General features: G+C 40.3%; 5 protein-coding genes across 17 annotated transcripts in view; 1 reads left to right on the top strand and 4 right to left on the bottom strand.

The window, feature by feature from the left end:
- The first annotated feature begins 2,682 nt into the window (after positions 1 to 2,682).
- tac1 (tachykinin precursor 1) lies at positions 2,683 to 5,790 on the top strand. The gene is made up of 5 exons (XM_027023360.3): positions 2,683 to 3,270; positions 3,992 to 4,094; positions 4,359 to 4,382; positions 5,019 to 5,075; positions 5,259 to 5,790. The coding sequence occupies exons 1-5, from the start codon at positions 3,157 to 3,159 to the stop codon at positions 5,303 to 5,305; spliced, it is 345 nt and encodes a 114-aa protein (XP_026879161.1). The 5' UTR covers positions 2,683 to 3,156; the 3' UTR covers positions 5,306 to 5,790.
- Positions 5,791 to 6,012: 222 nt separating this feature from the next.
- Positions 6,013 to 9,405, bottom strand: LOC113585690 (asparagine synthetase [glutamine-hydrolyzing]-like). 10 transcript variants are annotated; one of them, XM_081703900.1, is made up of 6 exons: positions 8,863 to 9,405; positions 8,647 to 8,709; positions 7,819 to 7,887; positions 7,435 to 7,535; positions 7,191 to 7,272; positions 6,013 to 6,539 (listed from the first exon to the last, which is right to left on the bottom strand). In XM_081703900.1, the coding sequence occupies exons 3-6, from the start codon at positions 7,861 to 7,863 to the stop codon at positions 6,426 to 6,428; spliced, it is 342 nt and encodes a 113-aa protein (XP_081560026.1). In that variant the 5' UTR covers positions 7,864 to 7,887; positions 8,647 to 8,709; positions 8,863 to 9,405; the 3' UTR covers positions 6,013 to 6,425. The 10 variants fall into 10 exon arrangements, with proteins under 10 accessions (XP_081560026.1, XP_081560057.1, XP_081560024.1 ...); XM_081703931.1 differs by adding an exon at positions 7,020 to 7,049 and having other exon boundaries at positions 7,819 to 8,704; XM_081703898.1 differs by having other exon boundaries at positions 8,647 to 8,704.
- Positions 9,406 to 9,555: 150 nt separating this feature from the next.
- On the bottom strand, positions 9,556 to 17,645 carry asns (asparagine synthetase). Of its 2 annotated transcripts, none has more exons than XM_081703888.1 (12): positions 17,504 to 17,645; positions 16,006 to 16,266; positions 15,631 to 15,868; positions 15,355 to 15,540; positions 15,065 to 15,187; positions 14,836 to 14,963; positions 14,614 to 14,740; positions 13,691 to 13,797; positions 12,664 to 12,764; positions 12,420 to 12,501; positions 10,993 to 11,148; positions 9,556 to 10,274 (listed from the first exon to the last, which is right to left on the bottom strand). In XM_081703888.1, exons 2-12 carry the CDS (start codon positions 16,252 to 16,254, stop codon positions 10,065 to 10,067), a joined length of 1,707 nt encoding a protein of 568 aa, XP_081560014.1. In that variant the 5' UTR covers positions 16,255 to 16,266; positions 17,504 to 17,645; the 3' UTR covers positions 9,556 to 10,064. The 2 variants fall into 2 exon arrangements, with proteins under 2 accessions (XP_081560014.1, XP_026879143.1); XM_027023342.3 differs by having other exon boundaries at positions 15,065 to 15,166.
- Positions 17,646 to 17,750: 105 nt separating this feature from the next.
- Positions 17,751 to 21,395, bottom strand: bloc1s4 (biogenesis of lysosomal organelles complex-1, subunit 4, cappuccino). Its single transcript, XM_027023343.3, has 5 exons — positions 20,633 to 21,395; positions 20,356 to 20,427; positions 19,623 to 19,724; positions 19,398 to 19,532; positions 17,751 to 18,567 (listed from the first exon to the last, which is right to left on the bottom strand). The coding sequence occupies exons 1-5, from the start codon at positions 20,912 to 20,914 to the stop codon at positions 18,472 to 18,474; spliced, it is 687 nt and encodes a 228-aa protein (XP_026879144.2). The 5' UTR covers positions 20,915 to 21,395; the 3' UTR covers positions 17,751 to 18,471.
- Positions 21,396 to 22,516: 1,121 nt separating this feature from the next.
- pard6gb (par-6 family cell polarity regulator gamma b) overlaps positions 22,517 to 25,275 on the bottom strand; it is a 28,954-nt gene continuing 26,195 nt past the window's right edge. For all 3 annotated transcript variants that reach the window (XM_027023355.3, XM_035529231.2, XM_081703884.1), the window contains exon 3: positions 22,517 to 25,228. In XM_027023355.3, the coding sequence (XP_026879156.2) occupies positions 24,231 to 25,228 (998 nt within the window). In that variant the 3' untranslated portion in view covers positions 22,517 to 24,230. The remainder of the gene's footprint in view (positions 25,229 to 25,275) is intronic.

Raw genomic sequence — 25,275 nt, 5'->3', positions numbered from 1 at the left:
CAAGTGCAAGGGATGCGTATTCTGATCTTTATCTGTAACCCATTTGATCTTTGTAACACATGTGGAATGATTGTAGTAGGATGCTCACACGTAGGCAGAACACTAATGGCACTATTCTGTTCAAACTCTCTGCCAGATGGAGATCCTCTTCAGCCTGAAGGTCCTCTTAGAAGAAACACTTCTGAAAAAAATCTTTTGATTTGGTTATATTTCACAATGTTACAGCATAATTCTGATCCAAAGAGCAGATAACTAAAATTGTTATATAGTAGGGCAAGTAAAACTCCCTCCTGAATTTATTCAAACACTTGACTTCATTTAACACTTAACCTTTAAGTTCTTCACCATTATTTCTTCCCTTCTCAGTCCTCCCCCTCTCGCTCCACCCACCTCTCTAACCTCAAAGGATTTTGCCACCTTCATTTGAGGAGAAAGTTAACAGGATGCATCAGTGTTTTTTATTTATGTCTCAATTCCCTCTACCAATCTTCATCCTCCTGCATTTGGTCTTCTATTGTGTTTCTTTCCTGTCTCCACAGATGAAATGTTACATCTTCCAACATTCAGCAACCCAACTACCGACCCTCTAGACTCTATCCCATTCACATTGCCTCAGTCAATCTCCCAGGACCTACTCCCATTCAACACTTCTATCATAAACATCTCTCTGTTATCAGGGTTTGTACCATCTACCTTCAAGACTACCAGGGTGGCACTCATACTGAAGAAACCCACACTGAACTGGCATCAACAACCACCAACCAGAATCCCTCCATTCCTTTCTCTAAGATTCCTGAGCATGCTGTTTATAACCAATTATCTTGCTTGCAGTAACAGAGAAACACAGTGTGGCTAGATGAGCCAAACTGTTGTTGGTTGGTTCTGATTCTTCTACACCTGTGTGCTGCGGTTGGCACAATGAACCAAATGATTGCCTTGTCAACCCTCTCTAGAAAATCTAGAAATCACTGGCTCATGTTGGAAGGGATGCTTATATAAGGTAACATGGAGAAAATCCATAACCTGAAAATTGATCCGCCACCTGAAATTCAATCCCAGCAAAACTGAGCTACTACACATTCTCAGAGCAACTGGTCCTCACAGACATCTTGCCATTTCTCTTGAGAATTCACTGATCACTCCATCTGAGAATGCAAGAAACATTGGTGTAATTGTGGATAACCAGGTATCATTCTCTAATTATGTCTCAAATCACAAACTTGACTTGGTCATACAGGTTTCAACCTTCAACATTCAGATAATTTGCCCTTGTGTCTCCAGGGAGGCCACCCAGGTGCTTGTTCAGTCTCATCATCTCCATGGTTGAATACTGCAATTCTCTTCTGCCAGGTCTTCCTATATATGCCATCAGGCCCTTGCAACTGATCCAGAATGCTGCAGCATGGCTGGTCTTCAACTCTCTCAAGTTTCTCCATGTCACTCCACTGTTCCGTTTATTTCACTGGCTTCCTGTAGAAGCTCATATCATATTAAAAACTGCAATGCTTGCCTACAAGGCTAAAAATTGACCTGCTCCCTACTACTTGATGGCAACAGTCAAAATGCAATTTGTACCTTGGACCCTTTGAACTTCAAGTACTGCATACCTTATAATAATAAGATTGTCTTTATTATTATTATTATTATTATTATTATTATTATTATGTGACTTAGAAAAAGATCAGGTTTCATATTAGGAGCTATTCCTACAAAAATACAGAATATGCAGAAGGTCTCACAAACTGTTTTCCTTGCCGATGCATAAACATGAAGAAACATATCTTTGGAATAATGAAATTAATTTAATTGGCAGACAACAAAGTCAAAGTCAAAGTCAAATGTATTTATATAGTCCTTTTTACAACAGCTGTTGTCACAAAGCAGTTTTACACATGTCCTAGTCCAAGCCCCCAGTGAGCAAGCCAAGGGCAACCGAAGCAAGGAAAAACTCACTAGAAGATGAGGAAGAAACCTTGAGGGGAACCAAGACTCAAAGGGGGTTCACTGATACTCCAACAGTGCCAGGATGTGCTACACAGAAATAACATTAGCGCGTAGCATTAAAACTTCATTAAAACAGGGACATCAGTGTCACCAGTAAAGGCACTCGAGTTGTGAAGCGCTTGTTGGGCTGCGGGCACTCTGGGAGCTCATGCCACTTGCTCTTCTGTTAAACAAGTGTTCTTTCTAATGTAAATTAGTGATGGACCCACTTCCTCCGTGGGTCATCAACTTCTAAATGTCCATTATTTATGGCTGTATTAAAACTATTTTAGCCCCCTACCATATGTTTACATGTTCCCCATCGTCAGTTCCATCGTGGCTATAGCGCATTTAATTAAGAAATATTTTATTTTGCCTGTGTGTTGAACGACAGCTGTTGCCACTAGCTGTGTTGTAGAAAAGTTGTACCAAGTTAAGAGTTGTTTTGCAGAAATCAAACCTATATAAATATTGTTGCTTGACAGTCACTTCCTTCTACATTCATTAAAGTAATTTAGTTAAAACTACCTGTTCAAACATCGTGCGTCTTGACGCACAAACAAAATTATTTGCTGAGGGAACTCTATTTACTTGGCTCGTGTCGTTTTTGACCTGAAGACCTTTGCAATGCCTGCGTGAAATTTACGAGTCAGTGCGTCATCGACATCTTGCTTTCCCATACAGATTAGTAGGACATTCCAGTTACAACAACGTGAGCGACATCAGGGGTCAGAGGGGTAACTTACGGCGAATCCTGACCATACTCAAAATATTTAAAAGGATATTAGTCATAAGACGTTTTGGAAGTCATCTGCCCGGTAGATATACTCCTTTTATCGATTTTAAGTGCCTGGTCACCTCCTAGTTGCTTGCTATAAAACCTAGTGCGCACTTGAGCACAGTCACGAAGACGCATCTCGAACAGGAGCGCAGCGCTGAAGCGCGGCGGACAGCCAGATAGTTCTCTATTGCGCTTACATTTGGAGGATATTGATAACTGGAAAAAAAAAAGAAGCTGTCTGAAGACACAGAAACAATATTATATCCAATTTTAAAGAAGACCGCCTCTTATACGCCATATCTTACTTGTTGTCATATTTCTATACTTTTGTGGGTTTAAAAGGAAGGAGATAGTCAGACTTAACGTTCTGTGCGCCGCCAGTCAACACCATCATGAAATTGTTGTTATCTGTAGTACTTGTATTCCTCGCTTTGTCCCAAATTTTTGGTGAGGATTTGAGTTTAAAAGAAGACCTCGACTACTGGACAAACGACAACCAAATACAGGTACGTTTCCATCTTAGATTACATTTTGGAATTACTATGAGAAGCCAAGCCTCGAAAAAAAACAACAGCAAAGATTTACGATTAGGATACCGCAATTTTGTTTTGGGGTTTTTTTTTAATTACAAAAGTAAAAATATATATATAAAGGAGAAAAAAAAACTTTACTGAAAAAGACTAACCTGACTAACCTGATATTGGCTCAGCAGCAGCTAATCGGAAGAGTTGTTGAAGGAACGAGTGTGATGAGTCTAACGCAGCCGTACTGTCGCTGTCCAGTTCTGAACGGGGTAGACACGTTACTCCATGCTTCAAATGTAGCACACGTTTTTCGTTTGACATTGCGGGATGGAAGGCAGCCAAGTATCTGGTTCCGTCCTTTGTACTCATAAACCGCATACTGGCAATATTTGCCTACTGGACGGTCACAAGAGGGCTATTATCGTCATATGTAGTAGGTAATGTAGTGAAAATGTCTTTGTTCCTAAGCATAGGCAGGGTTTTGTCTATCGTACAAAGAAGGCGTAAATATCTAATAAATAATTAACTTTAAAGATTTAATAATTTAAACTCAACCCAAAAGAAGAAACCACATTTTAACACGCAATGGGCCTCTTGCCTGCAGTTAGAAACTGCTAGTTACACTCTTGATTTCGTAAAGAGCCTGGTGACCCATGTTCTTCGCTACTGTCTTATGTTACATTAATCAAATAATCCTTTATAGGGTGAGTGGCTTCAGGCGGATCCATTCAGAGAGATACTTAGACGGATGACGAGAAAACCTCGACCACATCAGTTCATCGGACTAATGGGAAAGCGCTCCTCTGGTAAAAACAATGTATAGCTAAAATATTCTCTCTCTCTCTCTCTCGCTCTCGCTCTCGCTCTCGCTCGCTCTCGCTCTCTCTCTCTCTCTCTCTCTCTCTCTCTCTCTCTCTCTCTCTCTATATATATATATATATATATATATATATATATATATATATAAAATCCGTCTACATAGATTAACCAAATGACATTAAAATTGTGCCTGATGGAATGATGTTACTGCTCCTAACTCATATTCTCCTACATATTTTGCCCCTCAAAAGATAACGCACAGATTACACGAAAACGTAAGTAAACATTCTTCTTTTATTCACATCATATTTCCTTTATGGAAGTGACTGCTGTAGTCTGTTCCTCGGCAACTAGGCCTGTTCTCCATACGGTTGATATTATTTAGGCTAGTTTCACATCAGCATTCAAAACAACATTGTTTAAACCCGAGGTGACTGCCCATCACATTTGGGCTAATACATATATAAATATATCAGGTAACTCACTAGACCCCCTTTAGCTGTAATGTCAGGAAATTAAAAGATTTCTATTGTGGGTTTATGCTTTAGAGGAGGACAAATTTAATTTACCTACTTACTTATTTAATTCTATTGGATGGGGTTTGCATGAAGAAAATTGGCTAAACAAACCCACATCCAAAAAGTGTTGGACAGTGTTTAACAAGAGTACATGTCAGGGAGAAGCATTAGAGAACTTAATTAATTGCATTTGTTTCAAACTAGAAAGTTTATCTAAATTACTCTTTCATGGTCTCTATCACACACACACATGTAATGGCTTCTTCAAAACATTTGTTTTCTGATAATTTAACTCTCCTTTGAAAACAATGGGACAAAATTAATCTCAAAGCCAATTCCCTTCAAAAATTTCAGTTAACAAACCTTTTGTTTTTGCTCTTATTTCCCTCCCAGGGCATAAAATTAACTCATTTGTTGGGTTAATGGGGAAAAGAAGCCAGGAGGAACCAGGTAAGAATTTAAACTTTCTACTAATTAAGCATGCCAGAGTATTTAAGTATTTAAGAATACCAGGCCTAAATTCAGTTCATAATAACCACTGTAATCTTGCAAAACCACTGCAAGTCTTTTTTCTATAATGAATGGGTGAAAATGAAACAGAGCTTACGAATGCAAATCCCCCTGTTCCCATAGAAATGTATGAATGGGTCACGCTACAGAACTATGACAACCGGCGTTAACTCCCGAAGCTCCAGACTGCCTCTGATGTTCACCATGCTTAACAGTGGACGTTCTCATCTCACGCCTTTACTTTATTATTTTTGTAACTTCTTTAAGTGAATTTAATTATGAAGTTCAATAAAAATAATTTAAAAAAAAACAATTTTCACTTTGTGGTGATGTAGCAGCACCTTGCCAACTATGTTTGTAGTAAGAAAGGAACAGACATTGTAATACTGTCCAGCTGTGATCAAACATATTAATGGATGTCAAAGTCTCTAAGACAATTTGGACTATTACGGTCTATATATGTCTGTGTGGGTCATGGGTAAGTTGTACTGCCAAACTCTCTGCATAGTGCCTCATCATGTTTTAAATCACAACTCTGTTCTGTAAATATGATTTCAGACACACAAATCTGGGCATGTTGTCATGCTTCCACCCTAACAATTTTCATATGATGAATCATTGTGATTGTAGCTTAATATTAAAATTATTTTCCTTATTGGTGGAATTTTTGATTCTCTACTTTATTGTTATGAGGCACATCCTGGAAATGTTTAGCTGATACGCCTGCAAGAAAGAAATGAGAGTGCACGTACACCTCCTGGTGGCCCGACAAAGCACAACCACAAGAGAAGGAGCAATGTGTTGCTACGTATTCTTATTAGGAGACATAACAAAGGCTTTAGTGTTAAACACAGCAGAACTGAAAGTGGAAAAAAAAAACAGAATAACAGTTTATTCTCAAGCAAACATACTGCACTCAGAACATACTTTGCATTTAAAAAAAAAACATTTTCCTCAGATTTAAGCTAGGTCATTTCAACCAAATCAAGCAGAAAAGTTATTTATTTTTCATATTAGAAGAGTGACCAAAGCACAGCTAGCACTGTTCCTCCGGTAGCAGTAGTTTTGTTGTGAAAGAATACATCAAAAACTCCTTCTAACCATGCATAATTGGAAATTTAAGATAACCGAGTCATTTGAGATAACTGAGCCATTTGCTGTAACTGCTGAGACTTTAAAAAAATTAGAGGGTTCGACAGAATGTACTTATGACCCACCATATATTATAAATAAAAAGCAGACTGCAGAGAATGCAGTCATCCCTTTAATCCTCATATTAATGCAGCATGCTTAAAGTTGCCTGGATACTGGTCCTTGTCTGGCTTGTAGATGGAGAGGGTTCTTTGGTAGTGGGGTGTTGTAAGGGAATAAGTTAGGTGCTTTCTCCAACTGAGAGTCGTTAACCTGCAGAAACAAAGAGCAAGGAATCAAGGCTGTGATACCTGTGGCATCTGCATGTATGAGAAACATCACGATACTCTGTATGTAGCATGTATACCCTGCATATCCAGACATGGGTATAACTGGCCAGTAATTGGCCACAAACGGTCAGTTTATGGTTGGAGGGATACTTATGTCTGGTGACTTCTCTGAACCCACTAGTGATGCTGTGTGTAAAGACTCCAGCAGCACTGTACTGTGCGATACACTAATTCCAGCTCAACATTGAACATGGACATGTACAGGAGCCTCCACAATATTTTGTCAGATCTGAATGTATAATTTCTCTACCCTATCTTGTCTGGACAAAGCAGGTTTTATAAATGCATACTTACTCACTGCATTAAGTACAGCACACAGTACACAATAATAACAAAATAGTGATGACAGGAATGTTGGATTGAAATTTACAATACACAATCTATTACAACTGATAGGTTGTACCTGTTAGGTAGAGCCACATAGTTGCTTTTTCTAATGAAGTAATAAAAAAGCAGCTTTTAAAAGTTGTGCTGGATTCTAGAAGTATCAGATGATAATATTAGAAATTGAGCAAGTAACCAGTCACTGCTCTAGAAATGTTCTTCAAATCACAAGAGAAAAGTGCTGTTTTACCTTGGGCACCCTCATCTCCTCAGGCAGAGAGAGGTAGTAGACAGTGAACCTGTGGTCCAGGAAAGGCACTCTCAGCTCCAGCCTAATGAGAGGAGCCCAGGGAGAAAGCCGTGAACAGACAGCAATTTCAGAAATCAAAGGTAGGGAGACCAGACCAGCGACTTTATTTAGCTGGACGTGTACAGGAGCCTATAGATTTGGCAGGCACGGGCACATTATGAGGGGAGCAGAACGCTTCTCTCACCCGTGTGCAGCTGTAGTTCTGTCTGCTCTCAGCACATCAAACATGTACAGCTCTTTCAGCAGTCGCTCACTGTCCTCTGCAGCTGCTTTCGGGGTTGGAGCCTGGAGAAGAAGCAAACCTTTACTTTCACACATTCACATATGTCAGCTTTTAACTACTTACTTAAGCAATCAACAATATCTAACATATTGCAAGGTATATAATAGTGACAATTACAAAATTGCATTTTGTCTATATTGTGGAGCCCTTTCAGTCGGTCATTAAAATATTTTCAAAGATATTTAATCTATTAACTATGTTTCTGTGAAGCAATCCGAAGTCAAGGAAAACTGAGTGTATTGGTTTAAGAAATGATAATGTGATGAGGGTGTAGATAAATTGTACCTTACGGAAATATATGTAGTCTTGTGTGAGTTCATCAGAGTCCATCACCAGAGAAGATCACCACACTGTCTTCTCACACATATAGGCAATAAATAAACAAACAAAAACAAACAGTAAAACATATAAAATAAGTTCCCACTAAGTAAACTGTAAAGCTTCTTATAGCTCTGATGCCACACACACACACACACACATTTGGCATGTTATTGATTTTTATTGATTTCAAATCATGTTTTATATGCATGTGAAAACATCACACTTCAGATAAGATAGTAAGAATAAGCTAATTGATCAGCTGGTCATTGTAGCATAAACCGTAGCCTAAACGGTGAATTAGTAACACGCTCTGAATCTAGCTATTAAGGTATTAAGACAGAACCTTTGTCATGTTAAATGGGGTGTTCTCTAAGGCTGTGTTCTGTACCACCTAGAAACAGTAACATTCAACAGTGCAGAGAATAGGCCAGTGAATAGGGCAGTTGTTCGTTGCGTATCGGCCTAATCAATATAACGATATAACAGTGGGAATCGCAAATATAATTATTTTCTTCAGGAAAACAGGTAAAAATGTTTCTCAAATAGAAGTAAATTATTTGAAGGTGGAAACCAGAAAAGGTGTACTCTTTAAAAAACATATATTTACAGCATAGCCATGAACAGAACAAATCTACCCAGCAGACAGGCAATTCACTAACCCACGAGATGAAATAATAATAATAATAATAATATTATGAGGAATATCTTAAATGTCTTAAATTAACATTAGGATGAGACTCTGATGTCATTACTTGGTCTTAACCATCAATATTTGCTCCTTTTCTCACTCACCTCCATATCACCTGCTCTCCCTGCCCTGCCAGTATCCTCATACTCTCTCCCGCTATCTCTTTACTCAGAGTGGACAGGAAAAAAATACCATCACTAAACTAGTGACAAGAAAGAATCTTGATACATATATGAAGGCTAACAGGAGTTTGTACATCAGGATGAGACTAGTGTAATGGGATTACGGATCTGTCAATATTTGCTCCTTTTCTCACTCACCTCCAAATCTCCTGCCAGGATCCTCGAACTCTCTCTCTCCCTTTACTCTGAATGAACATGAAAAATATTATCAGTAAACACCTGGTATTTCTTGACATGATGTTCAGAAATGGATTATTTACAATTTCTTATTATCAACACATTATGCAATAAAATATGATTTGTAATTATTATATCAGGAAACACTGACTCAGTTCTTTTACAACTGTCTTCTATACTTACCTCACCTGATTATTACTCATTTTCTCACAACTTACTTTTCTTTTTTGAGGTTTCCCAAAAATTGCTGAATGTCATTGCCACCGTTCATCTTGCTCAATACTTACTGTGCATCAAAGCTGACAAATAAAAATAAAATGGTTGCATTTTAATCGAACAAACACTAATGCCATTTGTATGCAGTCTTCAGCAGCTTCGTAAAAGAACATTATAGAGACCAGTGCCATACATTTGAAAAGGTATTGTCTCTTCAGCTGGTCACACTAGTGTCATATTCCAGTTCAGCATGGTGTAAACTATCTTTCTGGATGAATTTATTGTAAAACTCATGTATTTTAGAATGTTTCTGTAGACAGTCAATTTTGTGCCAAATTTTTCACATAAAACAAAACAGTATAAGTAAAAATTTAAGAAACACATCGCAAATGAAAATAATCATTAAACTTAATTTTTCAACATTACCACTCATTCACATTAATTTTTCCAGTCTTTATTTGATATACATTTGTAAATGCCTTTTTTCATCTTCTGGAATCTTTCACTGGCTTCTGGCTAAAGAAAAACAAAAACAAAAACAAAAACAAAAAAAACCCAAACCCAACCTTGGAAATGACAGACTAGTTAATAACATCAGTTGCATTTGAAGGTGATGGTGCACACACCCCCACCTGGTGGCCCAAGGAAGACGTGTCAAAGGCACATGCACATGGTACAGACAGATTAAACAGGGTTTACTGTTCAATAGAAGGGCAATTGGGGAAAATAATTTGTTTCTTCCATAAGACTAAACTTTGAACAACTGTTCCATTTCAATATGTTTCGAGTCCTGGATATCCCAGTCTGGTCATTGTGGTCTCTTTTCTTCTCATCTAATTCTCCAAGAGTCAAGGCAATGCAAGATGGGCTATGTTTTTTTTCTAATTCCAGGGAGAGCCAATTTCTAGGGGTTATACTGTAAGCATTCAAGGCATGCAGCTGCCTGGTTACTGGTCCTTGTCTGGCTTGTAGATGGAGAGGGTTCTGGCAGAAGGGTCAGTGGCTTTGATCCAGCGGGGCATCCAGTAATGGGAGATCCACTTACTGCGGCCCGGGTAATGCTTCTCAAAGATCTGCCGGAAGAAGAAGCCTTCTTTGGTAGTGGGGGGATTGTAAGGGAATAAGTTGGGTGCTTCCTCCAACTCAGAGTCGTTAACCTGCAGAAGCAGGGAACAAGCAGGCAAATGAGACAATAACTGCCATATCCCAGTAAAATGCAGACTCCTGGCATTTTCTTGGCAACCTATGATGTCTGTATAACAAGGAATGAAGCTAGCTTGTATATACAGCATTCCAAGCATGGGGTCATTTCAGTGTGTATCAATAAAAAAAAGAGAAAAGGTGCTTTTAGGTTTTCCTAAATTCTATGTAGCTCCTTTGCCGTTACATAATTTATCTGATGCATTTATCCCAAGCAACATACAGTTATGACTGAATACTGCTTTAGCAACTGATGGTTAAGGGTCTTGCTCAGGGGCCAAATAGTGGCAACTTGTTAGTGTATCATAACCACTGAGTTACCACTCCCCCAATGCCTTTACATTGGTGTGTTTGAGATCCTGATGTGTAGTAATTATTCACCAGATTAATCTCTCGGGGTCTAACATTGCTTCTGAGAACCTGCTCTCTGCATGTTACCTGTCACAGCAGTAAAGCAATGTGGTATTACTAAGTTTGTGTCTGGGGAGCATAGTGAAGGTTTGGGAGGAAAAAAAATCTAAACATGATAGAACTACCCACGCAAGTGGTGCAGACACCAAATCTGGGATCTGGCTGAACCTCACAAGAAACTTCAGTCTATAACAGTCTATTGTTGTCCTGTATTTTTGCTAAGGCTTTAATATATGGAAAAAAATATATACAACAGCAATGTACCTGAGAGTCGATGTGCTCCTGCAAGCTTGTGTACCAGGACTTCTTCATGGATGTGATCCCATCACTGAAAGCCTCTTTGCGTCTCCACAGTATTTCATCCGGAATCAGATTCAGCCCTCTGAATGCATCCCTCAGAAGATGCTTCTCCACCCCATCCTGTTTGGACAAAGCAGGTTTTTATAGCATAGTCTAGTTTTTATAGGTCTATTTTACACACAATAGGAAATTTAACGTTCTGCATTTACTGTGGCAATTTCATTGTACATGGAGTTTAATCATTGATATATTTTTACACATACTGTATTGCTGTAACTTTAGCCTACTAATCCTTTTTCATTCAGTTTTATGTAGTCAGAAGCTAAGAACCAATGGGAATCTGACATTTTTAATTGATAAACTGTTTTAGCACAAGGGTTAATTGGTGTCAGATAATATCTGGATATTTTGTGTGTATTGTGAGGAAGAATGGGTGATAAGTGATCCGTTCATGCAAGTTCTTTTAGTGAGCTAATAAATTTGTGTGTCGCACATCTAGAGCAGTTGTAGGCTACAGTACCAGTTACTATTCAGTTGATTATCAAAAGCCCCAGGGATGCAGTCTGTGCATCATCCTGGAGATGTCTGGAGTGTTTTAGTACAATATCGGTCAGTTTTATTTGTAGGAGGATAAGTCATCACCAGGGGAATTCCTGTTGTCTTAGTAAGCTGTTTAGATCAGAACAGTGTATCTACTCTCTGAACAAGTAAAACATGATCAAAGGCATCATCTATGACTTCTGTAGGAAATCATAAAAAGGGAATATAATTTCTGATGGGCAGGAATAAACAGATACAATAGGACATCCAGGACTGCTTTCCTTATGAAGTTTAGTTGGGCAATAGAAACAGCTACAGCAAGGATTATTTTTACAATAAGATTCCATGCAGAATCTGGGAGTCCTTTTGCTGAAATGGCATGACTAATAGTCAACTGAATGGAGGACTATAATTGTGGAGTCAGAGCTGTTCTACCTATAAAAGCAGGTATAATAACTATAATGATGAGACATCTGTCCTAAATAAATTACACACAGGCCACTGCCTAGAGCTTCACATGTACTTTACATTACTTTGCATTAATGAAGGACCTCACTGTTTGTGTATTGCATAACCAATATTTATAAAGTGCTTTTATGGTATAAATTAATATTAAAAACATCCACTTAACACCTGCTGCTGTTCAAAACCAGATCATTCGTGAAAGAGACCAACGAACACTGACAACATCGACGGAACGCAGATCTCCGTTACCCAGTGACGTTCAAGGAGCAGTGAGGTGTAGTGCGCATCAAGAACCATCAGATTATTACATCTTTATGAAATGAGCAGGTAACCAGTCACTGCTCTAGAAATGTTCTTCAAATCACAAGAGAAAAGTGCTGTTTTACCTTGGGCACCCTCATCTCCTCAGGCAGAGAGAGGTAGTAGGCAGTGAACCTGTGGTCCAGGAAAGGCACTCTCAGCTCCAGCCTAATGAGAGGAGCCCAGGGAGAAAGCCGTGAACAGACAGCAATTTCAGAAATCAAAGGTAGGGAGACCAGACCAGCGACTTTATTTAGCTGGACGTGTACAGGAGCCTATAGATTTGGCAGGCACGGGCACATTATGAGGGGAGCAGAACGCTTCTCTCACCCGTGTGCGGCTGTAGTTCTGTCTGCTCTCAGCACATCAAACATGTACAGCTCTTTCAGCAGTCGCTCACTGTCCTCTGCAGCTGCTTTCGGGGTTGGAGCCTGGAGAAGAAGCAAACCTTTACTTTCACACATTCACGTGTTGGGGTGCACAATATATCACGTCATAAGTCATGGAAAAGCTGGCCTTTGGAGTTGTTCACATCATTCAATCTTAGTAACAATTCTGTAGGCCTACTTTAACTACTCAACTACTTCAAGCAATTACCCATGTCTAACATATAGCAGGGTGTATAATACTGATACAATTGCGATATTGCATTTTGTCCATATTTTGGAGGCCTTTCTGGCAGTCATGTTATTTTCATATAATAATAATAATAAACTATTTGTACAGCAATTTCTTAATTTCAGTTTACAAAGTGCTTTACAGAGAACAGAATGCATAGAATAATAAAGCTAAACATCCTGAGATCTAACACCCCACCACTAAGTAAAAATAAACAACTAAATAAATTAGATGATCTAAAGAATACACTGAAATATTAAAAGAGAAATTAAAGCAATAAATTAAGGACAATTTAGATTATTATTTTATGAATAAAGATAATTTAAAGAATATTTAAAACTGCATTTCAATCCAATAAGTAAAAGTGCAGCTACATTTAAAACCAAAGTGTAAAGTTAAAAAGTCTGATAGTTAGCAGGTTTCCATGAATCTTTTTATCTACAGCAAAACCATCTTCTCTCAATTCCTGAGAGGTTATCAAAACATCTCTCAATCCCTGATGGGAGGCAGAGAAGCTTAATTAAAGGCCTTATTCAATTAAAAAAAATCTTAACTTTCTCGTTGAAGGTGTTTAAGTGATCAAGGGACCTCGGGTCATCTTCAGAGAATTGCAATGCAAATTTTTTTGTCAGGTGGTGGGATATATATACTACCCAACAAATATAATGACATCTATCTATATCTTTAAAAAAAGTTTTTAAAATTTTTTTAATGCACTTAGAATGTAGATAAAGTGTACCCTATGGAAATAGATGTAGCCCTGTGTGAGTTCATCAGATCCTTCACCAGAGAAGATCACCACACTGTCAGTCTTCTCACGGATATACTTAGATACAAGATACATGCCTAAAAGAAATAAACAAACAAAAAAACATAGAAATACAGTCCCACTAAGTAAACTGTAAAGCTTCCTATAGTTCTGATGCCATCTAATGGCTAAAATGGGTGAAATGTGTACAAATAAAACAGATCAGTGAGGCTTAGCCTGTAGAACCTGGTGCAGAAAAGGTGTCAGCAAGGCATGTTGTGTCATTTCAGGTGAATGACTACACATCAAGTGAAGCTGAGTAACTTTAATTACTTTTATTTATTTAACAAGGACAGCACACATTAATCAGCATTGCTGTCACGATGTAAATTTGCCAAATTTAACCACATGGTCAAATTTTGCTGCAGACCCTGGACAGGTTGATAATGTTAAAGGATACAAACAAACACTTCACACAGGTCTATCAAATCACAAGGCAGCATTAATGTGCAAGATTACAAATCACATACAACAAACATTTTTCATATTTAAAAAAATGACCCTGAGGCTTCCAATATGGCACCTTTTCAGGACTGAGCAGTTTTGATTTTTCTATTTAGAAAACTACTCTCCCCAATAACTAAAGAATTCATAATTACTTATGAAATCAAATCTGGGAAAGAGAGAAATGTTTCTTAACTGTTTGTCACAGTTAGGGTTAGACTGAAGGTTAAATAATAAAACTGACTGACACAGGTTCAGTGACATACCAAAGTGGAGACAAAAGAATTTCCATTCTGTTAGCACTGCGTAACTCCCTAAATGTTTTGGCTCCTTTTTATGTCAACAAAGTGAAAATAAAACTGCATGAGATACTGCCTGTGAGACACACACACACACACGGCTGTGCTTACCAACAGATGCGCGCACTGTGGTGATGTCGTAACTTTCCAGGTGGAGGATGACCTCCTCCAAAGCACAAATGCCCTCTTCTGGGGTGAAATTCACCTCGTGATGATTGCTGCCTATATGGTCTGCAACCTACGGCACAAAACCATTCAGAAGTGTCAGATCCATATCCCTGCTAGCTGTAGTGGAACAACACAGGCACTAAATGCCGATTCAACACCACTAACCTTACGAGCAGCCACAACGTCTGGACTGTCATCTGCACCGATAGCAAATGTCTGAATCTGGTACTGCAACTTCTCCTCCTTGGCTAATTTGACAAGAGTGGCAGCGACTAGGCTAGAGTCAAGTCCCCCTTGACAGTAAAACAGCATTAGTTAATATGAACAGTTCATCAACCCACGTCTATAAAGATAAATAGTTGTCTACAGAGCAGTGGCACGCGCGTGTTAGTACCGGAGAGAAGGCACCCGATCCTCCTGTGGGCCATCAGCCGTTTCCTCACAGCATTTTCAAAAAGGATCCTGATGTTGTGCTTCACTGCCTCCAGAGCAAAATCTGGACAAGCAGAGACAAACACTGCACACGCACACGTTTCCTACACAGATGCTAAATGCAGAAAGGCACCTTTCCTTGTAAAATACATGCCTGGTTTAAAGCAATATTAGTGTCGTATTCTGAATGATGACATTACTACTACATTATCTATGGTAACATCACCACTTGCGACATCATTAGGTGTTTACCTGTGGCAAGTTCCCCAGCACTGTCATGGACAGCGTGTCGGGGCTTATCAGTGCAACTATGGAAACTTTCCAGCCGTACAGACTTAACCTTTCCAGTCTGCTTCAAGTCAAACTCCTCAAAGTGGCCGGGTGGGAAAGGGGTTATCTTCGCAGGTTCAGACATGGAATGGGTGATCTGTGTCAAACCTAGAGAGCAATGGTGCAGAGAGAACAATAAGATTAGTCCAAACAATAAGAACCTACAAAATCAACCAAAACTCAAAACATTTCTGGTACCTTTGGCCTCTGAGCAGACGGCGAGGAAGCCATTATCAGTCAGGAGCCTGAACAAGGGCCTTACGCCATACGTATCCCTCCCTAGGAAAACTTTCCTGTTGGCAGTGTCCAGCAGAATGAAGGCAAACACACCATCCAGCAGAGAGGCCATTTCTTGGATACCATTTTGGTTGTACAAGTGAAGCAGGATCTCCCCATCCACTTGAGTCTGATAGTCAAACTTAAAGTGCCTTTTCAGCTTCAGAGGAAGAGAATTTGTGAAACACGGTGTGCAGTAACGTTACAATAGAATATTACAAACAGCAATCTCAAAGACTGTACAAATAGTTAGATGAACACATGCAGGGAATTGGTGCAGGAAAAAGCAGCACATACCTGGAGGTGGTTGTAGATCTCGCCATTATAGCAGAGCCAGAGGAAAGGGAATTTCTTTATACGCAGGGGCTGCATGCCATAGAGTGGGTCCACAATTGCCAAACGGTGGAAACCGAAGCAACAGTTGGTGTAGTCATTAACATTTTCAAAACGAAAAGCGTCGGGACCTCGATGGCCAATCTTCATAGCACAGGTGCACTGAACTGACAGACACTCATCGCTGCCAAACAAGGCCCATATACCACACATCTTACTTTCTTTCTGGAGACAAAAAGACACATTTTTTATTAGTCTCTACATATTTAAACTTGTTAAATCAACACATTTAAAATCAAAACATCCAATAAGTTTAAAGTGGATAAGAAGGGAAAACGGATTTGCATTGATATGATCTGGCAAAAAATGCATCCTCTTGACAAACTTGTCTTAGCTCACCCAACCAACAGGATGGTTGATGCAAGCTGTTACTCAAATATCGACATAACATTGCAATCATGCCAAATGGACCCCGTGGATGCGTTTGTAAATTTTTTTTACAATTTTTAGATTTTAAGTGAGAGTACTAGAATAGCTAACGACAAAATGTCGTGTTTCTTAACGTGGCTATGTATCCTCTAATAATCTCTCCTACATCGGGTTAGCTCGCTGTATGGATGAGAGAAACTTTTCTTTATGAATGACAGACTACAAAATGTAGCGCCGGACAATAACACACCATCGACAACACAAACGTGCAGAACATCTTTTGTGCCCATTGTGAGATGGGGTTAGTGATGTAAGGCACATGACCTAGCATGAAGTATAGAAAGTGGGCGAGTGATTGCATTGCAGTTTGAAGGGGGGGGGGGGGGGGTGTATTAGATTATGCGTAGGCTTGTTGCATGTAGTACTGCAGCTTTACAAAGAAACTTCGCAACGAAGGAGAACGAGAAGGAGATCAAAGAAAAGAGTATGTGTGTGTAAGGGTGTTGTAAAACAGAGGCTGCCGTCTCAGCATGAAGTTAAACAAATGGGGTGGGGAAACACAAAGAATGCTTGTGAGGGGGTGTTTGGGGTGCAGTCTTCCCTATATATGTATGTTTGTTCATCGGCAAAGGTAGAGCTACTTCCTGATTTAGATGCACCCGGCGTGGTGTAGTGGCTCTCCGGAGATCTCTGTGATAAAGGCGCAATTAATTGTGTACCCGAGTGTGTTCGAGGCTTGTGTTTCTTCTCCCCACATACACGAACACCTGGAGTAGGGTTGAAACTCCGCACCATGAATTAACCTGCCACATTTGTAACGGCCCCCAATCCTTTAAATGTATTTTGGCCATGGCCGCACATGGCTTTTAGCTTGGCTAGCTCAGGTTAGCTAAGCAGCATGCTGTTAACGAAACTTCTAATTCCGAACCTATTTTCAGTACAAACATTAAAATTGATTCAGAAAGCCATATGTCAAATAACCGTACGTCACATGTATTAAAACAATTGGTAAGGATTTGGATTTGGATTTTACCTTAAAATAAGGATGTCTACCCGACTGACCAGAACCCTGCTGAAAGCGTGTTCAACTGTGTGCCGCATGATGAAATACTGAGAGCGACTGCCCCCAAGCTGCCCTGGAAAGTGAATTTACTATCTGGGGTTTAAAAAACAAAAACAAAAACAAAACAAACAAACAAAAAAACCCCTGCTAACTCAGTGTTAGGAATCTGCAGGGCTTATTATATACGAACATCATAGAAACACACCACAAAATAGGATCCTTTTTACAGCATTATTTGTATTTTATTATAAATAAATTAGCATTAGTTAGAAATCAGACAAATTAAATTCAGATAGGTTAACTAGTAATTGACAACAAAAGTATAAAAGGATGTGGTTCATTCAGAGCAAGAGAGCCATTTCTGTGGCATAGACAGCATAGCATAAAAGTTTACATTAAGACTATCCACTAGTATGAGCAGTTCCATATCAAATCACATCTTACGGCATATTTTCAGCCACAGAATAGGATCATTCAAGCAACCGCGATGTTAGCTGTGCAAATAGATCTTGAGTGTTAGGGACAGAGATCAAATCTAAACAAGGTAACACTACGAAAACTACATACAATCTAAGATTTAAAAAACCCCAGAAATTGCCTGCATTTTCTGACATTTGCTAGCACATTTCTGAACATAATGACACGTTTCTACGCCAGGCACTTTAAGCAAAACAAATTCCTTAAAACAAAAGGGTTTTTTTGGTTCTAAAACTAGCTGCCATTAAACAGTCTACTACAACTGCAGTCTGCTATAACCAGGTGCCATTACACAGCTGAGACTCTCCATGAGACATCTTGAGTACCATTTTTATATTGCTGTTCAAGGCAAGTGCCCATGGCACAGAGCAGCCGCTCCAGTTGCTGCTGGACAGCATGATGTATGCCGCTCGGACCGTCGCAGCCGACTACTAAGAGCAATGCTACAGTGCACCTTGCTATCACTGCTGTGGGCGTGAAATGAAGTAATCGTCAGTCCTGAATACAGCGGGAAGCTCTGGGTGCTGCTCTGGGGATCTTTTTGGACTGCCAGGTTTCTGAAAAGAAAGAAAGGTAACCATCACCACCTCAGCCACCGACAAGAAGGCATTAGCCCAAGTCTCACATAAAGCTGATCTTGTGATGATATTGCCTATATTAAATGAGTATTTAAATCTATACAGATTTCTGCTTATATTTTATGTTTACTGTGTTTTATAACACTTTTCCCTATTTCCCTGTTTAGGTATTTCTCCCAGTCCATTCAATTCCACACCATATATTTTATTCCATTTTAAGGGGATCTCTCAAAACTTTTAGAAGCACTTTGGAAAATGACATTAACAGGCACAAACCCAGCAACAGAAGACACAAACAGGAAGAAAAAGGTAATATGGAGAGAGGCTGGAGATACAGAAACTGAAACACTTTCTGCTTCAATGATTGTCTCTTTACAGAGGATCCTGAATTTCCAGTGCTCAAATAACACCCAGGGGAGTAACAGAATCTATTCAAGATACATGTCACACAGCCTGGAAAGTCTTCCTTGTGGTACATAAAAAGGCAATTTCATGTACAAAGCTAAACAGTGTCCCCTCATCTCAAACGCAATTCCAAAACATTTTCAAAGCAAAGTTAAATATTACTTAAATCCTAAGGGAACACTAAGCAACTGTGGGAAAGAGACTGCAGCACTGCAACCTTTAACACACTTGGTTCAGCTCATCAAGTAATGAGCAAGACCTTAACGTTTTGATGTAGTAGAGGAGAGAATACACCATGATCTAAAAGTTTCATGGGTCAGGAATATGCATGTCAGATGCTGGCCATTAGATACTGAGCAAAGTTCACATCATTCATTTAGATATGCTTTACTGATGTTACTTACATTTAAAAATCCAGGGACACTCATTGTTCTGAAAATCTTTTTCAAAGCACCCGGTAGGGTCCTAACTTCACCTTCTGCTTGGGTAACTTGCTCCTCCATGGCATTCACATTGGCTGCAACCATCTTGACAAAAGCCTTAAGAAATTATAGTTCTAATAAATATATATGTATGTACAATGGGCACATTGTTTTTATTTATATAACAAATATTATTTGTATAAATACCTCCAACTTATCGATTTTTCTGTAAATCTTTCTCATGTCTTCAGACTTTCTGTGAATTTCAGGCAGGGTGATGTTTACTATCTGAGAGGTGTCACTGCGAATCTGTTAAACGGAAAAAAACGTGAATGAAGTAGAGGTCCTCACTGGTCAGATGACACTGAAAAATGTTTCACAAGGAGTAAGGATGGTAGAGCCATAAAAAAATTAGAAGAAAAGACGCTACACTTTAGTTCCTCCAGTAGCCTAAAACGTTATATTCAGCTGTTCAAGGAAAATAAATACTATAAAATAATAATACTAAATAAATAATACTAATAATACTACTAAAGAAATACTACTTTACCATTTTTAGAATTCAGGATTTTGTTAGTGACAAATTCCTGAAATATTTTGACAGACATTTCTTATTCCATAAGACATACAACGTTGTGTCAGCTTTCGATATTCTTTAATGCACTCACCATCCACTTTTTAGAAGCCTTAACTCACTAACCATTTTACTAGATATAACTATCTTACATGTGCATTTTTGACGTTCACTGCCCAGCTATATAATCACTACAAGTTTTATAAATTAATTGAAAATTACTATATAGCGACATCCACAGGTGATATAGCATCCGTGCAGCTTCTGAGGCGGAATGAAAAATTGAATGAAAAGATAAAAATTCAGTCTGCTGACTTCAGCTCCGTGTGAAACGTGAAATTCTAGCAAGCTGCATGATGCGATTACCATGTCCAGCATCCCCACAAACTCGTCAACACGAGTGAGCATTCCCTCTAGACTCTTCTCCAGGCACAGGATCTGTAAACAAGTACGATTGCACGTCTCGTCATTGTATGCCATTGCTCTTATTTTCTAATAAGAACATCCGTCGCAGGTTTGTTTGTTTGTGTGTGTGTGTGTGTGTGTGTGTGTGTATATATATATATATATATATATAAAGCTTCGGAACCAGTGCGTTTTTCAGAGGCAACACGATGCCAACAGCATAACCCTATGCCAGTACCTCTTCGCTTGCATTTGCGCACACATAGGCAGAGTAACTGGACGCCGTGCGCCTCAGGCGCTCTTCGTCTTGCCCCGGGGCGCCCTGCGGCGCCGGCGCGTCCAGCGTGGGGACTGGAAGGCCGAAACTGGGACTGTGGGAGCCGCTGCCGCTGCTCGGGGCCTCGCTCAGCATCGACAGGCTGCTCGCACTCTGGGACACGACGCCGCTGTCTCTGCTCACTTCGGCGCTCGACTCCTCCAGCGGCGACAGCACTGCGCCCCGGTCAAACCGTTGGTCCATCTTCGGTATCTGCAAAAGGAGTTTTCGTGTATTTTTTGTTTGTTTGTTTGTTTTCGCAGAGCAGACCGAAAACCTGCTGGTGTCCAGTAAGACCAGACTGGGCTTTTCTCGCTCGTCATGTGACAGCCAGTACGGTACGGGTCTCCGTAAGGCTCAAACATAGCCGAGCGGTTTTTTGCATGTTAAATACAAACCCGTTATTTTTGCTTAAGTTGATTTTTTTTTTAATAAATTCTTCAATATCAGGTAGAAAACATATCTGAGTTTGAGAGATAATAAACCAGCGTCATTAAATGGGGTGTGCCAAGCAGAGGTGAATGGAGTTGTAGACACCTAATATTAAACGCAATGTCTTCGTACTAATTTGATTTTATTTACGTAAGCGGATGAGATGACAGTTCGCGTTTATCGCCGACGATTCCTGAAAAAGTCTTGCAACGATGCCCTCAGCAGACACTGTGCAGTATCTGAACCATAGTTTAAAATTCGGCAAAAATAAATTCATTTAAAAATAGAATAATTATACAATATTTCTACAGAAATGGCCAAACTTCAAATAAACCTTTGTCTCCATTACTGTACTTCAGTGTCCTTCGTGTTGGTTTAATTGAGAGAAAACAAAAACATATTAAAACATTAACAACGGAGAAAACATGAAAAAATCCAAATTTATCTCTAAGCATGAAAGTTACTCAAGTCTTTAACATACCTTGATCCAGTATGGACTCTCTGAAGATACATATACTGAAACAGGCTTATTTGTGAGATTCCTTGTTTACTTATCAAGCACTGGTGAACAGATTCTTCAAAATTGCAGGTGATGCATTCAGATCATCAAATACACATGGATATGCATATGCATAGTTATCATCAATATCATCAATACTGATGGGGCAGCAAATAACATAAGAGTCCAGCCCCATATATAGTACATAACGCCATATAGTTTCATAACTTCCTTAGGCCCCTGCATTTAAAGTTTTTCATTTTATGCCTGGACACACTGATGATAGGGAAAATAGTCACCCTTATACTGTTCCAAGCCTGTCAATATGGGAAAACCCCCAACCGTGACCTACAGTTACTGACAGTTCATTAACCAGGAATGGGCAGTAGCAGAAATAACCAGCAGCAATCTGATAAAAACATTCTTTTAATCTTTTGATCTGGTGTTCTAGCAAACACATGGCGCAAAGGCCTCTGGTGGTTCTTTCAGGTAAGCCCTGTGTATATCCCAACATGCACTACTCTTTTTGGGATAGACAGGATTAAAGGTGGGATTTTATTCACTCTCAAGCTCAAATCCATTTACTCTGCCCCAGGCAGGTTAGTGTCTGAGGACACATTGGTATGGTTATAAAACTTGTTGACAGCTGAGCCACCATCGTGACATCGCTGAGTCTGAATTATAAAGTTAGCTGTAAGTAGGATCAAGGATGGCTTGCTATCTCATGTCTTGTTTCATAGTGTGCCCCTAAGATGTCCACTGGTGTTTTGCAAATGTTGTAGTCCTCTTGACCCCTTAGTGTGTCCTAATATGGGATAACAAGTATAAAGGCAAAGCATTTTTTTCTGTTCCAGTTAGGAAAGCAGGCTAATATATCAGTTCATATTATCTTTTTATTCAAACCTAAAATTGGTGTACATGGAAAACCAACAAAGAAATTAAACAACCAGGACAAATGTTTAAACTTCAGAAATACTGTACAATAAATATTCATTTGCTTGGTACTGAGGTGGCTCCCAGTTGATACTCCCAGTAAATTAAAAACTCCAAAAGTGACCAGCAGATGGCAACTTACAGACAGAATTCTGATGCCAATCACTGAGGCATCCATTTGTATCACTTTGATCATCCAGTGGCCAGGTACAAAGAGATGCTGAGCTAGAAGCATAATACTTTGGGTGAGATGTGCCAGAGGATGGGACAACAAGGCACAAACGGTTAGGGGTTGTTAGGACAAACATATGCACGTAGACCAAACTGCCTATACATAACGTAATCAAGTCATAAGACTATAGAAATTATGTCCCACAGTCCACACCTTTTGGGGGGAAAAAAACCTCCAGAAACATGTGAAAATCAGAAAACAGAACAGCTGGTGCTGGTGTATAAAAACACAGATAACTTAAGAGGGTAATGTTAACCAAACACTGTGAGCCAATGCAATTATTCCCAATTAAGAAAAGCCAACAAACGCTTTAAATGTGAATGACCCTAACTGGAGTGTTAGAACCTGCAGGGTGATGCTAAATTCACTGAGCATGTAGAGAGGTCACTGCTCTTGCTAAGAGCTGAGCATCTCCCAGGACACAGCCTGTGAACAGCTGTGTGGACTTGAGTTGGGCCAGTTAGGAGTTCATTATCAGTGACCTGACAGAATGTGTGTGCATGCGCGTGTGTATGTGGGTGTGTGTTGTGGGGTTAGAAGACAAAACCATTGGTTAGAGAGCACCATGCAAACATCAGTGTATGACACGCCTGTGCGTTTCACTGCTGTATCAAGGTCCCCAATATAGCAGTAGAGGGGGAAAAAGCCATTGTCGATACATGTCACTGAGAAAACAGGACAAACCTTAAAAACATAATTCCTTGATCCATGTAATTACAGTGTGTTCTCCTATGTGACATTGTAAGATATAATACTCAAATGTTCTAAGAATAAAGGATTTTCTGCAGGAATGAGATTTGAAGCCTGAAACATATACAGTAGACATTTCAGAGGAATATTAACAAAATGCTGTACAACTTCAAAATTTGGTGTCACACTCAGGATATACAAATTGTAAGCCAACATAATACATTAGCATAAGTGTAGCTCCCTCCCACACAGAGAATTCCAGTGCTGACTCCAAATCACTAATGGTAGTGGCAAATATGATCAGTTATATACTGCAACTTGAACTATTATTTAAAACAAATATGCAGGTCAAAACCTCGCTGCTGGTCCAAAGACACATTTAGAAAACATGATTAAAAATGATCACTAAGTGGACAATTTGATAAAGAAGAACACATTCATGTTGAATTAGTGGCTCTGCCTAAAGGAAAATCAAACAAACAAACTAAACATGTACCACACTATTTCCCATGTATCCCCAACAGATAAGACATGGCAGTGTACATTAAGCAAACATTATTTAAGAACAGAGTAATATCTCAAGACAGTGTGTCTTACATTAGTCATTTTACAAAACCTTTTAAGAAAGTAGTGTGAGGTTCGAGTCTGTTGTCCCAGGCTGTACGATTAAGTCTCTGGGTCATGTGTGTGTTTTTAAGAGGGAGTTTCAAGAGTTGCACCACTGCAAGAGTGCGTTATAGGGTGATGACCATGCCATCCTCCTCCACACCCCCAGGGGGAAGCACCAAGCTGTTGCGGGGGCCTGTTCTTAGGCTGCTCAGGATTTTGTGCAGGCTGCTGTTGCTGCTCTCCCTGCCTGCGAGGCTGCTGCTGTGCTGGGGTGGCTGCAGACTCAGGTCCCTGTGCAACCGGTAGCTCAGGCTGCCGTGAGCCATGCCGTTCAGGCTGACCTGCGAGTGGAAGGAGGCTGTGGACACAACGGATAGGGGCCGGCTCTGTGGCCTGCTGACTGGGCTGTTTGGGGCAGCCGAGGACGAAGCCAGCTGACCCTGCGAGCGGCGTGATGGGCGACCAACGCTGCTTTCGATGACTATGTCCGACTCCTCGTCGCTGTCAAGGTCGTCAGGTGCATAGCCGTGGTCGGCAGTGGAGGAGGTGACAGCCGTAGCAGAGGGCAGGCCGGCGATGGCGGGGCAACCCCCCGAGCCGCTGCTGTCGGACGAGCGTCCCGAGCTACCTGAGATACGGCTGCTTCGCACCACGTTGTTGCGCTGGTTCACCGGCTTCACCGTCACTATCAGGTTGTGGCTGTTGGCGATCATCATGTCAGTCACCTGGTCCAGGGTTTTGCCCGTCACCTCAATGCCGTTCACCTCTAGCACCTCGTCATTGACGGCCAGCAGACCAGTGCCCTCGGCCAGGCCGCCGGGCACCAGGCGCGAGATGAAGATGCCTGGCACCTTCTCCAGGCCATGGGGTGTGACACGCACACTGGTGCCATCACGGATGTAGAAACCCAGTGGCTTGTCAGAGCCGTGCCGGTACAGACGCACCCGCCGGTGGGACTCAGGAAGGATGTCCACGTCAATTATGGAGGACACGGGCCGGAAATCCTGCGGCATGCCGATGCGGATGTGAGGTCGTTTCCTGTTTAGGTCGTTGCGAAGAGTGACCACTGCCTTCTTCTTCCGGGTCAGCGTGTTTGTGCCAAAACTGCTGTAGTCAACCTCCTCTGTAAGACAGAGATGCAAGCAGACAGTGAGGCCACAGGACAAGGGA

The sequence above is a fragment of the Electrophorus electricus genome, chromosome 2 (assembly GCF_041902795.1).
Source record: "Electrophorus electricus isolate QZ-2024a chromosome 2, ASM4190279v1, whole genome shotgun sequence".
Taxonomy (NCBI): Eukaryota; Metazoa; Chordata; class Actinopteri; order Gymnotiformes; family Gymnotidae; genus Electrophorus; species Electrophorus electricus.
This window is presented reverse-complemented; position numbering and strand designations above follow the sequence as displayed.